Source organism: Bos mutus, chromosome 18 (genome assembly GCF_027580195.1).
Source record: "Bos mutus isolate GX-2022 chromosome 18, NWIPB_WYAK_1.1, whole genome shotgun sequence".
Classification (NCBI taxonomy): domain Eukaryota; kingdom Metazoa; phylum Chordata; class Mammalia; order Artiodactyla; family Bovidae; genus Bos; species Bos mutus.
The window spans coordinates 353,805-369,390 of NC_091634.1; the positions used below are offsets into that span (position 1 = coordinate 353,805).

The window sequence follows — 15,586 nt, forward strand, 5'->3', positions numbered from 1 at the left end:
TTGCCTCCCACCCAGCCTGCAAGACACTTCATTGTCGTCCCTAGGACCATTCCATTACCAGTGGCTAGGACCTGCCCACCATCTGCTTCAAGTATCTTTTCCTATGCTAGTTGGCTATTTAGTACCAAGATTCCAACAATCCCTTGACTGAAGCTTCCTTCTGGGTTGCTCCCAGCAGATGACTTTGCTTCCTGTTTCCTGAGTGAATAGGAGCCACCAGCAGAGGCCTTCCATTGTAGGTCTCCACCTCCTCTACCCACTTGCGGTAACATCCGTGCCTTCCCACTGGTGCCTTTATACAAACTGACTGTGTTGGCGCCAGAGCCTGTTCGTGTCCACTGCCTCAGGACATTGTTCCTGCAAGTTTCCCTTATCTCTTGTATCATCAGGTTTTCTACATATACTGAGTTATCCCCATTGATGTGCAAACATACTTTAAAAAAAGAAAACCCTCTAGCTCCTGTATCAGTCTCTGCCTTGTTACAGAATTTCTCAAAGGTGGTCTCTTTTTGCTGTCTTCATTTCCCTTCCATTCTTTCTTCTGCTCAGCCATTCAGTTGCGTCTGTCTCTGTGAACACATGGACTGTTGCCCACCAGTCTCCTCTGTCCATGGAATTTCCCAGGCAGGAATACTGGAGTGGGTTGTCATTTCCTCCTCCAGGGGATCTTCCCGACGCAGGGATTGAACTGACGTTTCCTGTGTCTCCTGCATTGGCAGGCAGATTCTTTACCGCTGAGGCGCTGGGGAAGCCATTCTTTCTTGAACCCACTCCAAAACCTACCTTGCTGCCACATGTCCTCCACATTGCTGAATCCAGGGGTCAGCTCTGTTTTCTTCCTTGACTTTAGCAGCAGCATCTCAAGTTCTCAGGTGATGGTCCTCTCCTCCCTGAAGTACGCTCACCTGGCTTTGGGGCTTGACCCTGCCCCTCTGGCCTGCACTTCAGGTCCCCTTTGCTGTTTCCTCCCCACTTCCCGTCTGCTCACACTACCTTGGCCTCACCCAGTCTTGGGGCTCTATGAACACCACAGGTATGCTGCCGAATCTCCCTTTACGTCTACAGTTTGGTGAGTTTTGAAAAAAATGTCCATATCCTTGTAACCACCACTACAGTAAAACTAGAGAATTTTTTCCCTTCTCCAGAAAGTTCCCCATGTCTCTTCACAGTTAATCTCCACCACAACCCTAAGACCTGGGCAGCCACATGTCTGTTTTGTGAACATACATTAGAACTGTCTTTTAGAGTTTTCTAAAGGTAGAATTGTACAGTGTTCTATTTGTATCCTACGTTTGTATCCAGATACTTTGGCTCAGCATGATTTTGAAGGCTCCTCCACGTTGTAGTGTGTGTCAGTAGCTTGCTTTCCGTTATGTGGATGAGTCACAGCGGTCATTCTGTTCACCTGTAGATGGACATTACCTTGAGCCCAGCTCTGGGCCAGTGTAAATACAGCTGCTCTGGATGTTCTTTTTCAGTGTTATTTGTGTGTGCAGGTTTTCATTTATCTTGGGTAAAACCCTAGCAGTGGAGTAGCTGAGTCATATGGTAAGTATATGATTAACTTCATAAGCTACTTCTATGGGCCTTTTCATCTGATGTCTTTATTCTGTTTTACATTCTGGGAAATTTATCTCTTCTTTTGTTAAGATTTCATCTATGTATTTAAATTTTTTCTCTTTTTAAGACTCCTATTATTTACACTTAGATGTTAGCACGTTTGTGTCTGTTGTCAATATGTCTTACCTTTGCTTTCATGTTCTCTAATTCCTTTTTCTTTCTTTCCTCTGGACATTTCCTGTTTGCTATGCTAGTTTGCTAATTTGTTTCTCAGCTGTCTATTTGCTACTTAATTCCTCTAATTGTATCTTCATTTCAACAACTGTTTTACATATCTAATATTTCCTCTTGGTTATCTTTTATATGTTATTAGTCTCATTCCCTATGGTTAATGTCATGCCTTATCTCTCTAAATGTATGTTACTACTTTAAAGTTTTGGTCCATCTGTTCTAATATATGTGCCTCTGATAGAATCTGTAATCCAGTGTGCTGTTTTTCTTTTGGAAATAAGTATGCTTAGAAACTTGCTTATTTCCTTGGCCAGTGAGCACATTTATTTCTCTTGTTTTCATCAGCTACTTGTTTTTATGCATACATGGGACGGGATCAGATCCTGGTCCCTGTGAACCCCAGTGAGTTCAGGGTTGGGAGGATGGATCCTGGGATGGGGAGGTGAAGGCACCAGAAAGCTAGTCGGTGACTTCTTAGCTCCCAAGGTAACTCTGAAGTGTGATCCGCAAGCCCGGGGCTTCGTAGGGTCAGGGTGGAAGAACACGTGCCTGGTGTCACGGAGCCTCTGCCTGTTTCTCAGCTACTCCCAAGCACGAGTTACTGCCCAGCCTTGACTCCAGCCCTCAGCGACCTGGACCGGGGCTGTTCATGGCCGTGTTGATGCTGGACCATGCAGCCAGCACGCTTTCCTCACTCCCACTTCACCGCCCTGTCTTCACTGGCTGCATTGCACGCGTCTCTACTTGACATCACCTCGTACATTTTCTCCTTTCTTACTGTCCACTCTGTCTCCCGATGCCACACACCAGGCTCTGTGCTCCCTGGGGACCTCATTGGTCCCGGTCTGCCGTGTCTGAGGTGCCCAGCATGGCACTCTGGCTCTGGAAGTGCTTGGGACACCCGCAGGTTGTCAGTTGTGCTTCTCGACCTCCTCTTCTGGATCTCCTGACTGTGGAGATGTGGGGGGACTGAAGGGGTGCGGCACAGGGAGAAGGGCGCTGAGGTCTCAGCAGATGGTCACGAAGCCCTATATGTGGGAGAAAGCCTGGTCAGAAGGCTCAGCCATATGGTGGGGTCCAGGGTGGATGGGTATCAAGGAGGCAGTTACAAGAATTGGTCAGAATTACCAATATCCTTTTAAATGTGCTGGAACTGAATGACACTTTTAAGACAATGACCATTATCAAAATGTGTAATTTCTTAATTTGAAGAATAAGTGTTTAAATTCTTAAAAAAAACAAAACAGCAATTAACTCAGAAGCAACAAGGCAGCCTTGCCTTGTGGACAGAGGAGAGAAGGGCCTGGGGATGTGTGCAGTGCTGGGTGCTCCCAGCAACACAGTCTTCAGTCAGGAGAGCCAGGGCTCATGCCAGCCTCCCCCGCAGAAGCTGTTCTTTCTGCCCGGACAGGGAGTGCCCTCCCTTGTGACATCACAAAGACGACACCCCTCTGCAGGTGGAGCGAGCATGGCAGTTACGGGCAGCGCCCTGCTCAAGGTGGGTCCTCACAGTGGGAGGAACTGGTAAAGGGTCTGGAGAAGTCCTAGTGCCCCAAAGAAAGAGGGTCCCAGTGGAGAAACGGGGGCCCTGATGAGATTTTCCACCAGAAGCCACTAAGTTTGGTCTTGTTCCCCAAACTTCTTATCCTGACAGTTACCTGGGGGCATCTTAAAAATACAGGCCCCTCCCCCTGGCCCCAGAAATAATGTATTTTCAACCAGGCTCTGGAGGTTCTTGTCCTGGGAGCAGACGTTCAGTGGGACATGACACGGTTTATAACTCAAAAGGGAGGAAGCCAGCTTGGCTTGAGGTCACTGTGGGTCCGCTTTGGGCAGGACCCACGCAAAGTGCTGGGAACTCGTAACTTGGCCCCGTGTCGCGACAGCATAGAGGAGGGTGGTGGCCTAGGCTTCGTCTGGCCTAGAGGGGCACTCAAAGGGCTCTGGGATACAGGTGGTACGAAACCTGGAGATACGGGCTGACGGTGTAGAAATTTACCTCCAGGTTCCTAGAAAACACACAGTTAATTCCGTCCAGTATTTTGTGATCCGGGAAACCTGGACTAGGAGCCAGATGTTCACAGACCTAGGGGGAAGGACTGGGCAAGGCAGCAGTGAGCACAGGGAGAGCGATACCCTAGGCCAGTCCCCAGGGACCTTGACAGTCCTAAGTCCAGTCTAAACAGTGCCCACAGGCAGGCCAACAGGAAGCTCAAAAGAGATGGGTTTGATTGGAGGCAGTTGTGAGACTGGGATTTAGAGCATGGGAGCTGCATCCTTACCAGGCTCATCCCGGGGGCACAGCAGAATGGGGGGAAGCCAGGTTGGGTGTTGAAAGAACAGAACAAGACCCTCCTGGTAGTTCACAGCAGGAGGAGGTCTTGGGGGGCGGGGTCCCAGCCTTGTCATCCCCCCAGACATTTAGGAGGGGCAGCTGCCCTCTGGGCTGCAGCACAGGGAGTCGGCTCCTGGTCCTCGGGGCTGTGTAAGCATCAAGAGGTGTCCGGTCTGTTCTTACTATCACTGGTGGGAGGGATGAAAGCGTATTTCGAGTATCATGTGAACTACCGGATGGGCAGAGGACAAGTCCCGGAGACAGCCATCTACACCATCTCATTGTTCAATCCCCTTTCTACATGCTGAGATGATTCAATTAATCTCTCCCTTAAAGAAACTTTTGGAGACAGCCACTTGGGTCTAGGCTTCTGGATGGTACCCCAGAGGTTGGAGGCATACCAAATTGCTTTTTTTCAAAGATTACACTCTCACATTTTACATCCAGAACTAACGCTCAGGGCCAACCCAGTTTTTTAGCTTTGTGTGGATTATTGAGCCATCGCTGTTACCCTGTGAAGTGGGCATTCTTTCCTCCTCCTGTTTTACTGATGAGGAAACTGAAGCTCAGAGGGGTTAAGTAACTTGAAGAAACTCAAACATCTAGGAAGCTGGGGTAAGCATTAGAATGGGCCTACAGAGCCCTGCTGTCTCCGTTTGCTTCTGGTGAGGTGTCGCATTGAATTATAATTGATTCCCTTCTGTCTCCTCAAGAGTCAGGACACTCTGAGGGTCTTACTCACTCCCAGCACACCCTCTCATTCTGTTAGTCTCCCCATTGGCTGACTTCGTTCCATCAAAGAATTCCATGTGGCAACATGAGCTGACCTCACACTGGTGGCTCCCAGTCAGAACCGAGACATTCTGTAGGGAGAAGAGCTCCTTAGTTTCTCAGAGAAATATAGGGCAGATGGTGGACAACAGCTAAATACTCCTTACACCCACACGATAACAAAGTAGCAGTTTTGGAATGATGGACAAGGTTCAAAGTTCTTTTGCTGTTTTATTTTTGTTTTTAATGGAGTGCCCACTTCATCTGAGTGTGCCTTATGCAGGTGAGTTCCAACCACTCGGACAGACAACAGGCTGAATGGGTTGCCTCAACCATTGCTTTCACTCATTTCAGGGGAAGTAAAACGGGGTGATTACACCTCACTGCTGTAGGTTTTCTTTTCCAGATTATTTTCCCTTAGAAAGACGCCCAAATGTCACCAAACAACCCATACAGTTCGGTAAGCAATTTCATTTGGCCCATGGAGCTATCCCAAGACCCAGAGGTGAGTCATTGTTACTACTTGGTCAGTGAAATGGGAACTGTACTCTGTGGTCCTCCTAGCTGCTATTCAGTGTGTCTTTTCTTCTGTATTGTTAGTAGCGTGATCCATAAAATAATAAGATTAGATAGACGTTGATTGGAAATTGGATCCTGTGTGGTTCTCTCTGTAAGCTGGGTGATGGCAGGGCTGTCACTGTCGGGCCCTCCCAGCACCACCTCTCTGAGCTGATGATAGCACCGCACTTTCAGCTCCGCACCAAGTTTCTCTAGGTCCTCTGCTTGAGAGGAGGGTTCCCAGCTTGCACGACCGCAGAAGCGGACCAGGACCCAGATGCACTGTGTTGCTGACAGTCCATATGCATCAGAGGAAACGCTGGCTGTGAACAGAGCACCATGCTTTTGCAGACTAAGCCCCATGCATCTACTCGGCATTGGAGTAAACTTGCTAAGAACATTTACCATCTCAGCAATTAACATTTGGAAACTACATGTCATGCCCTTTCATCTAATACCAAGTTATATTGTAATTTTCCTAAATGTATCCTAAACCTCTCTCTCCTCTCTGATCCCCTTCAATGGCCATCTAGCTCCGAGTACCACACCCATGCAGCCCCCAGCGAGCACTGGTAAGTCGGGATCTGGGGGTGCATGTGGGATCCATAAATACCTGCAGAGCTCTTGTAGCATATGGCTCCTCCAGGAGGGCGTCCCATGACGCTCATAACTAACCTATACAGCTCCCCCCTGCCCTGTGCAAATTAGAAAAAGGCACGCCTTGCCCCCCACGGCTGGGTTAGTAACCATGTTGCTAGGGACAGATTAGAAAATAGCACAGATGTCAAAGTGTCAGGAAATATAGGGAAAAAAAATCACAATTAATACATCTGTCTATCCCAAAGACATTCTTTATTACTCTTCCTAAAGCTCAGCTATGGGCTTCCTAGGTGGCTCAGTGTAAAGAACCTGCCAATGCAGGAGTCATAAGAGACACACGTTTGATCCCTGGGTTGGGGAGATCCCCTGGAGGCGGGTGTGGCAACCCACTCCAGTATTCTTGGCTAGAGAACCCCATTGACAGAGGAACCTGGCTGGTCGCAGTCCATGGGGTCGCAAAGAGTTGGACACGACTGAGCAACTGAGTGCGCATACACATGTACACAGCTCAGCTATAGTGTTTCATTTCCCCATTCACTTCACCACCCCCAAAGTCCAGAGAAGGAAGCTGGATCAAAGTGTTGGAAGGCCCACATTCTAGTCTTGACATGAACTATCAACACTAACCTCTTGTGAGGTGGCCCTAGAGGTTTGCTGAGACCTCTGCCATCCCTGAGCTTTCAGTTCCAAGGGTAATTTCTGATAGAGACAGAAGACAAAATTGTTCGTCTGGTTGAATCACTGGAAGACTCCAATTTTCTCTTGTAACTCTAAGCTCTCAGTTACATGGAAAGATGCCTACCTCATAAAAAGGAAAATACACCTTGAAAATACACTCTAATTCCAGTTTTCAGCTATTATGTTGAAGATGGGCGAAATATCTCATAATAAACTGTACCGGCAAAGGAATAGGGAAATTTAATGTCCCGTCTTGTGCGTAAGCCAGGAATAAGTGCAGCTTCTACTGAGGGCAATTTGGGAGTTCTTATGAGAAGAATGCATTCACTTTTGACCCACAGTTTTGAAATACACCCAGGATTTGTTTTAATCAGGTATGATAAGACCCACAGACTCGGAAATGATCATCATGAAGGAGGAAGGTTATACACACAGAATCCTAGAAACAGCAGGCAGGGCGCACCATGCCAAGCCATGTGGGGAAGTACCAGCCTTGTTAGGAGGCAGGGGGCAGAAAGGGCAGAAAGAGGAGAGCATGACCCAGAGCTTCTGTTGACCATCTGGGGGAAGGAATGCGTGAGGCAGGATAGGTACATGGAGTAGGTTTAGTGTTACCTTTGTTGTCATTCAGTCGCTCAGTCGTGTCTGACTGTTTGCGACCCCATGCACTGCAGCACGCCAGGCCTCCCTGTCCTTCGCTATCTCCCAGAGTTTGCTCAAACTCATGTCCATCAAGTCAGTGATACCATCCAACCATCTCATCCTCTGTCACCGCCTTCTCCTCCCACCTTCAATCTTTCCCAGCATCAGGGTCTTTTCCTGATGAGAGTCAGCTCTTCTCATCAGGTGGCCAGAGTATTGGAACTTCAGCTTCAGCATCAGTCCTTCCAATGAATATTCAGGATTGATTTCCTTTAGGATGGACTAGTGTTGAATAGTTTGAATAATTTTGGTGGACTCTGGGCTACAGGAGTGGCTATTAAAAAAATAGTGTACCCAGCCGTTCTGTTTCTAGGGAATTTTATTTATGCCGGTCCGTTTTCCTAGTCCACTTACCCTCCCCCTTTGCTTGGTGACTTTCTCCTCTGTTTTTCTCATTCCACAAACACCCCCACCATATCTACCCCAACCTTGCTCTTGGAGGATGGCCTTGTTCCTACCATCACTGACAAAACAAGCACTTGAGCGAGCGTCTGCATCGCCCTAACTAGCAGTTGAATAACACTTTCTCATCTTTCCTCTGGGCCAGGTCAAGGCTGACCCTTCACCTGTGCACCAACTTCCATCCCCTCAGGCCAACTCGGGACACTGGTCGATTCTTTCTCCCTTTCCAGTAGCATCACAATTTAAAGTGTGGTCCCTGTGCTCATGAGATCATGATGTCAATTTTCCTGTATTAAAAAGCAAAACCTGTCTCCCAACCCCTCAGCTCCTTCTGGGAGATGCCTTCATTTCTATTCCCGCCATGACAGCAAAACTCTTCAGAAAATTTTCAAAACTTTTGCTCTCTGTAATCCCTTTTGCTTCTGTTCTCTCATGAAGCTCTGTCAGTTATGCACATGGGTAATATCACTTTTGACTAGGTCTCCAATGACTTTCCCATTGCCAAGTCCAATGACCAGTTTTCAGTAGTCACGGTTTTGAAACCATCTGTAACCCATATCCCCCACATCAGTATTTCATTATGAAAACCTGAAAATGTACAGAAAAATCGAGAGAATCATTAAATGAACATCTGTGTATTCATTGGAAGGACTGATGCTGAAGCTGAACCTCCAATACTTTGGCGACCTGATGCAAAGAACTTACTCATTTAAAAAGACCCTGATGCTGGGAAAGATTGAAGATGGGAGGAGACGGGGACATCAGAGCATGAGATGGTTGGATGGCATCACCGACTCAATGGGCATGAGTTTGAGTAAGCTCCGGGGGTTGGTGATGGACAGGGAATCTTGGCGTGCTGCAGTCCATGAGGTTGCAAAGAGTCGGACACAACTGAGCGCGTGAACTGAAAGCTTAAGCATTTAATCTGTGAGCATTTTCATAGTCCAGGTTCTTTTCTTTATGTCAAGCTGACTTCACGTTGAGGTGCCAGTCTCAAAGAGTTTCTCAGCTCAGTTGTTGAGCCAGAGAAGGGAAAGAAAGTGAGGGAGTGCTCCGTGTGAGACGAGGAGGAGCACCTCTGTCAGATTTCACAAACGGTTGAGTAATGTACTTAGTCAGTCGCGCCTTTGTTCAGTTTGTACCCGTAGTAGCTCTGTTTGTTTATTTTCATTTCAGATGAAGAGAAGAGTGAGCCTGCGAGGACCACCCTTGGTTTTATAGGATATTCAGTGGGCCTAAACACCAATCCCTGGAATGCAGGTTTGTGGGATTAGATCTCGAATTGCCCTGTAATAGCCTGTTTTATTTAAAAACAGCACTGTACAACCTAAGACTATCCGGCAACACTTGAGTTGTAAAACTAAGGCCACTCTCCTTTCAGCTATATCAGTGGCAGTCTCTGCTATACATCAGGGACCAGTCTCATAAGAAATGGCTTTGGCCAAAGACAGGAGACAGATGAAAAAAAGGAGTCAGGGTTTAGGTGGGAATTCAAATTATACTTGTTCACACAGGCTGTGCAATCTAGCTTGCATGGTTTTCTTGTAAATTAAGAATTTTTATTTTTAATGTTATTTCTGATTTTCTCTCCTATTCCCCTAAAACAATATGATTAACAAATATATTAACTGATACATGTATATGTGCTAGGTCGCTTCAGATCAGATCAGATCAGATCAGTTGCTCAGTCGTGTCTGACTCTTTGCAACCCCATGAATCACAGCACGCCAGGCCTCCCTGTCCATCACCATCTCCCGGAGTTCACTCAGACTCACGTCCATCGAGTCGGTGATGCCATCCAGCCATCTCATCCTCTGTCGTCCTCTTCTCCTCCTGCCCCCAATCCCTCCCAGCATCAGAGTCTTTTCCAGTGAGTCAACTCTTCGCATGAAGTGGCCAAAGTACTGGAGTTTCAGCTTTAGCATCATTCCTTGCAAAGAAATCCCAGGGCTGATCTCCTTCAGAATGGACTGGTTGGATCTCCTTGCAGTCCAAGGGACTCTCAAGAGTCTTCTCCAACACCACAGTTCAAAAGCATCAATTCTTTGGCGCTCAGCCTTCTTCACAGTCCAACTCTCACATCCATACATGACCACAGGAAAAACCATAGCCTTGACTAGATGTGTCTAATTCTATGCGACCCTGTGGACTGTAGCCTGCCAGGCTTCTTTGTCCATGGGATTCTCCAGGCAAGAATATTGGAGTGGGTTGTCATGCCCTCCTCCAGGGTATCTTCCCGATCCAAGGATTGAACTCAAGTTTCTTTATGTCTCCTACATTGCCAGGTGGGTGCTTTACCACTAGCACCACCTACGAAAGTCGCTTAGTCAGCGACTGACTAAGTCGCTAAGTCTGACTCTTTGCGACCCCATGGACTATGCAGTCCATGGAATTCTCCAGGCCAGAATACTGGAGTGGGTAGCCTTTCCCTTCTCCAGGGGATCTTCTCAATCCAGGAATTGAACCAGGGTCTCCTGTATTGCAGGTGGATTTTTTACCAACTGAGTTATCAAGGAAGCCCTAATAACTGATAGTCACAGCTAAAAATGAGAGTTTATGAAAACTTCTTTTCTTTCTATTTTTAGCATGGATTCCTCATAGACCTGCTCTTGTTAAAGTAATTACAATTGCGTGTATAGCCCTCACTATTGCCCTGATATTTGGGACCACTATTTCCTACGTGATATAGTAAGTCTATGCTAAGTAATCTTTACCATCCTTTAGTAAGACATACAGGTAACTAGATTATTTCATGGTAGTAATGTTAATAATGGTGATAATGTTGATAATTCTTATAATCACTGAGTAATTATAGTCATTACAAGTTTTCAGCGTTTTTCAGAATATGGCCTATATTCATGGTGGATCATGACATAAATGAAAAATATAAAAAGAAACATGGTGAAACATTAAAAAAATAAAAGTTACGAATAAATAACAAAAAACAGGACAGAATGAATACAATTTAGTAGAATGGAAATGCTGATTTTCAACTTTTCAGACTGAAGATTGTGAAGTAAAACTTATCTCTTACTGTGGTTCATGATAAAAAATGTTCTGAGATGCTGGCATCCTTTCATAATGTGATTTTCTAGAGTGAACTTGATGCTTTGGAAAAAAATCTTAATAGAGCAAAGCAGAAAAGTGACCATTGTCTCTTTCACTAGAAACTTATCATCAGTGTGGTTGGGGTGATAGTAGCGTTTAGGGAAGACACTTCGTCTTGTTTACACAAATAAAGCTTGTGGCGAAGCTCAGTTTATGTGATCATCTTGAAATTAGTATCAGACAAAGGCAAGCCACTCTGTGACATCATGTGACTGTGATCAGGAGCAGCACGTTGATTCCTATTCTAGGATTTAGTTCCAGGATTCCATTATCTCCTATCAGAAACATCTTGAGGAAGTACTAAATTCTTCATTAGGATTAAATGTGCACATGGGCAATACATTGCCACGTATGGAATATCTTTTAAGGTAACCATATTAGGACTACCTTGAAGTATGTCAAATGAAGGAAAATTAAAGGTGAAATTAATGAGTGAGTGTCACCAGCATGTTTGGTTCTGGATTTTCTAATCTGCCGATCTCCTTTGACTCAATTTATGGAACTTCAATTTCAGTTTATTTCATTAGTATAGACAAAGATGTTAACAAATATGAAGATTCCTAAAATAACTCACTAAAACATTTCATCCTGAACTCTTAGTGACCAATTAAGTTACTGAACTAATGTCAACGTTTACAGCTTTTAAGTTTGTGTTACCCATAGTGACATTTTAAAACCTGAGGCAAAAGGGAAAATATGTGCCCCAGAGTACATGTTTGTATGTAATTTTCAGCCATTAATTTTTTCCAGAAGTATATTTTGGATATATATCGATGAGGGAGTTCCCTGGTGGTTCAGTGGTTAAGACTCTGTGCTCCCAATGCAGAGGACCCGAGTTTGATCCCTGGTCAGGGAACTAGATCCCACAAGCCACAACTAAACATCCTACATGCCACAGTGAAGACCCAGTGCAGCCAAGTAAAATGAATGAATACGAAAAGCGAAAATATATTAGTGAGTTTTATTTCATTTAAACCAGGAAAGTAAAATTATAATAGATTTTGTTTCTGGTATAAATTATTTAAACTTAAAATAATGCCGTGAGTTTTGATATAGGGCTTTTCAATTTTTAAAATATATTCTCAACTACTTTAATGTTTTAGAAAAGAAGAACCATAAAATAATACATAAAAGCGTGTATATAGGGACTCAACATTTTCCCTTTTGACTCAGGCTCTCATGCAGTTCATCACAGTGCTGATGGAGCCTGTTTTTTAAATTTTGATATTTGGTTTATTATGGATTTTTCCAGTTTTTTTTTTTTTTTTTTTTTTTTTTTTTTTTACCTATATTGCATTGCTTGTGGGGTCTTAGTTCCCCAACCAGGGATTGAATCTGGGCCCTTGGCGGTGGAAACACCGAGTCCCAACCTCTGGACAGCCAGAGAATTCACTCATTTCAGTTTTTAAAAATATTGAGTCAAAATATTTATCATCATCACTGAGTTTTTTGGCACCCCCTTAAATTTTGCGCATGAAGTGAGCACCTCATTCTCCTCACCCAAATCCTGTTCCTGTCCCAGTTTCCTGATTATCTGCAGCAGTGTTTACAGTCAGATCAGTTCTTCTGCTGCACAGCATGATTCTGGAACGTTACCCCTACACCGCTTCCTCCATCTCAGCTCCTTAGAACACAGTTAAGCTGACCCTAAAATGATTTATTATTACATGTAGTGTTGCTCAGTTGTGTCCAACCTTGCAACCCCATGGACTGTAGCCTGCAGGGCTCCTCTGCCCATGGAATTCTCCAGGCAAGAATACTGGAGTGTGTAGCCATTCCCTTCTCTAGGGGATCTTCCTGACCTAGGGATCTAACCCAGGTCTCCTACATTACAGGCAGATTCTTTGCCATCTGAGCCACCCCAGAAGCCCATGAGCCAAACAATTAAGAAGGTACATATGTTACAAAAAATTAAACACTGTATTATCCATTTCCACTTCACACAGAAATATCTGTTCAATGATCCACTTCCAAGTTGGATCTAGGTGAGGTGAACAAGGCGCTCACTTCAGGTGCAAAATCTAAGGCAGTGCCAAAAACTTGGTAGTCAAGATAAATAATCATATAGTATTTTTTTAATCTAAATTAATGCATTCATAACCCCATGATGAACATTTTAAATACAGGATCAGTAACAGTGCCAGGCCAAAAAATATTGGAGATTGAGCAAAAGGGAAAAACAACAGTCCCTATGCTATCTTCATTTAAAACATTGACACTTTGTTCAAAGCCTATTTCTGCCTCCTTCCCCATGTATTAGTACCACCACGAACTAGTGACTGCTTTTCAGTCGGAAAACCACAGGACTAAGGATTAAGACCTGATGATTTACTGTGAAAATTATGCTTTTCAAATTTATCTATTTGGGGAATTCTTGTGGTGGTCCAGTGGTTAAGACTCTGCGCTCCCATTGCAGGGGGCACAGTTTGATCCCTGGTCGGGGAGCTAAGATTCTGCAAGCCCCAGGGCACAGCCTTCCCCCAAATTATGTGTTTTGTTCTCCAGTCGACTGGTCGAGGCTGAGGAAAAACAACAACTTGCATCACTTTATAAAAATATCAAGATCCCATCGTTAGGAGATGAAGAGGAATTCTTTGAGGATGAGGGCCAGGATGAGTCCACGTACCTCCTTCCGGAGAATGAGAGGGAACTGGAAACTTTCATTCATTCAGGTAGGGGGTCAACCAGTTTATCTTGTCAGATCCAGTTGCAGGAAAGCTGAGCTGACAATGATGGTTTGGTTTTCTCAAAAGCAAAGCTAAGTGGGAGGTAAGAAAGATGAATATTTCTAGCCACACCTGCAAGAGTGAACCATTCTCAGTTACACAGAGGGGCAAACAGCTGTGTGGTTGCTTGGTTCCTTTTGCAAGGCAATTCCAAGGATTGAAAAGAGAGTTCAGGAAACAAAACCTTTCCTGGACTAAATATTTTCCTTACCCATACTTATTAATGTTGCATTATTCTTGAGTTTTGAACGCAGTCAGTCAGATGCCTTCCTACACCGTCTGCGTCAGCCTGATATGGAAATGGGATCCAAGCCCACAAAACAGGTTACTACCCCCGGCTCAGAGACCCCTGCTGAGAGTTGCCCACCACCCCTGCCAGTTCTTGTGAGGAGATAACAGGATATATGCTCATGCGGGCAGGCGTGCTAAGTTGCTTAAGTTTTAAAAACAAGTATAATTGATTTACAATATTATACATTTTTAAAACTGGGAATTTACAAAGCTTGAGTACAGAAAGTGGGGAAATAATTTCAAAGTGCAGTTTTCCTTATCAGGCAAATAACATTCAGTATAACCTAAAAATTCCATTGTTCCTTCCTTTATTTTTCCATATCTTTCCTCACTTCTTTTGTCTCCATTTATAATTCCTCATTTATTAGTATCTCAGCAACATGATGTCTACATTTTAGTTATTAGATCAAAAAGGAGAAAACGTTTTGAAAAGCAGAGATTGAATGCAACACAAAACTTAATAAAGGAAGTGAAAGTAAAGGATCCTGTACATCCTGCAAAAGCGGGGAGTCCGTGAAAGCAAGTGATGGAGATGCAGGACGTGCTAGCCAGTGCGGAGGAACACCCGCGGGAGGACAGATGGCTGAGGACGTGGGCCTGACTTCCTTCTGGAGAACCTTGTACAGAAGCACCCTGAACGATGACGACTAGACATGAAAGCAGAAAATAAATTCACATGATGCAGCAGTTCCTGCTTCCTAGCTCTCAGAGTTTCATGAATAAACATAACTTAATTGGAAGAGAAATCTGACTTTTAAGTGTGAAAGAGAAATTGTCAGGATTTTCTTTTCTCACTCCTAGCCAGTAATTTCTTAGGGCAAGCCTCCCAGACCATGCCAGGGACCACTTTCATGAAATAAAGCTTCCCCAGTGACATTATCTGTCAATTCCAGTAACTTGCTTCCATTTTACTATGAGGAGAGTAAGAATGTCAAAATGAATATGATACTAGATTAGGATACAATAACCTTTGTTTTTAAGGATCTGGGACCTGGTGAGGGAAATAAGCCTGCAGGCAAAGAGCTGAAAACATTGTCAGATGTATTGTAAGCTAGGAGTCACCGAGAGCTGTGAGAAACATGAAAAGAGGCAAGATTTAATCTGAACAGGGCTGTTGATTTGGGAAACAGTCTGATGGTTCCTCCAGAAGTTAAATATAGAGGCACTCCATGACCCAGCAACTCCACTCCTAGGTATATATCTGAAAGAATTGAAAATACATGTACCTGCACACAAGAGAAAGCTGTATACACATTCATAGCAGCATTGTTCATAAGAGCAAAAAGGTGGAAACACCACTTACATCCATCAGCTGATACATAGGCGAACAAAATGTCTCCCTGTACAGTGGGATGTTGTTAAGCTGGACAAAAGGAGTACCCACACATGCTCCAACACAGACGATCCTTGAAAACATTATGCATAACTTAAAGAGATTAGACACAAAAGGTCACACATCATATGATCCTGTTTATATGAAATACCCAGACTAGGCAAATCCATAGAGGGTGAAAGGAGATAAGTGGTTGTAGGTGCTGGGGGTGGAGAGAAAATGGAAAAATGGTTTGCGGGTATGAGTATTCTTTTGAAGGCAATGAAAATTTTTACCAAAAAAATTTAGTGT

General features: G+C 44.5%; 1 protein-coding gene across 1 annotated transcript; it reads left to right on the forward strand.

The window, feature by feature from the left end:
• Positions 1–1,519: 1,519 nt before the first annotated feature.
• C18H19orf18 (chromosome 18 C19orf18 homolog) lies at positions 1,520–14,818 on the forward strand. Its single transcript, XM_070386934.1, has 8 exons — positions 1,520–1,548; positions 3,203–3,289; positions 5,304–5,402; positions 5,989–6,027; positions 9,014–9,097; positions 10,423–10,525; positions 13,451–13,617; positions 14,361–14,818. Exons 4-8 carry the CDS (start codon positions 6,006–6,008, stop codon positions 14,477–14,479), a joined length of 495 nt encoding a protein of 164 aa, XP_070243035.1. The 5' UTR covers positions 1,520–1,548; positions 3,203–3,289; positions 5,304–5,402; positions 5,989–6,005; the 3' UTR covers positions 14,480–14,818.
• Positions 14,819–15,586: the final 768 nt, after the last annotated feature.

Coding starts and splice junctions, on each gene's coding strand:
- C18H19orf18 (XM_070386934.1), top strand. CDS start 6,006: ATGCAGCCCCCAGCGAGCACTG. Junction 6,028..9,013: donor GCAGCCCCCAGCGAGCACTG/GTAAGTCGGGAT, acceptor TTTTCATTTCAG/ATGAAGAGAAGAGTGAGCCT. Junction 9,098..10,422: donor CACCAATCCCTGGAATGCAG/GTTTGTGGGATT, acceptor TTCTATTTTTAG/CATGGATTCCTCATAGACCT.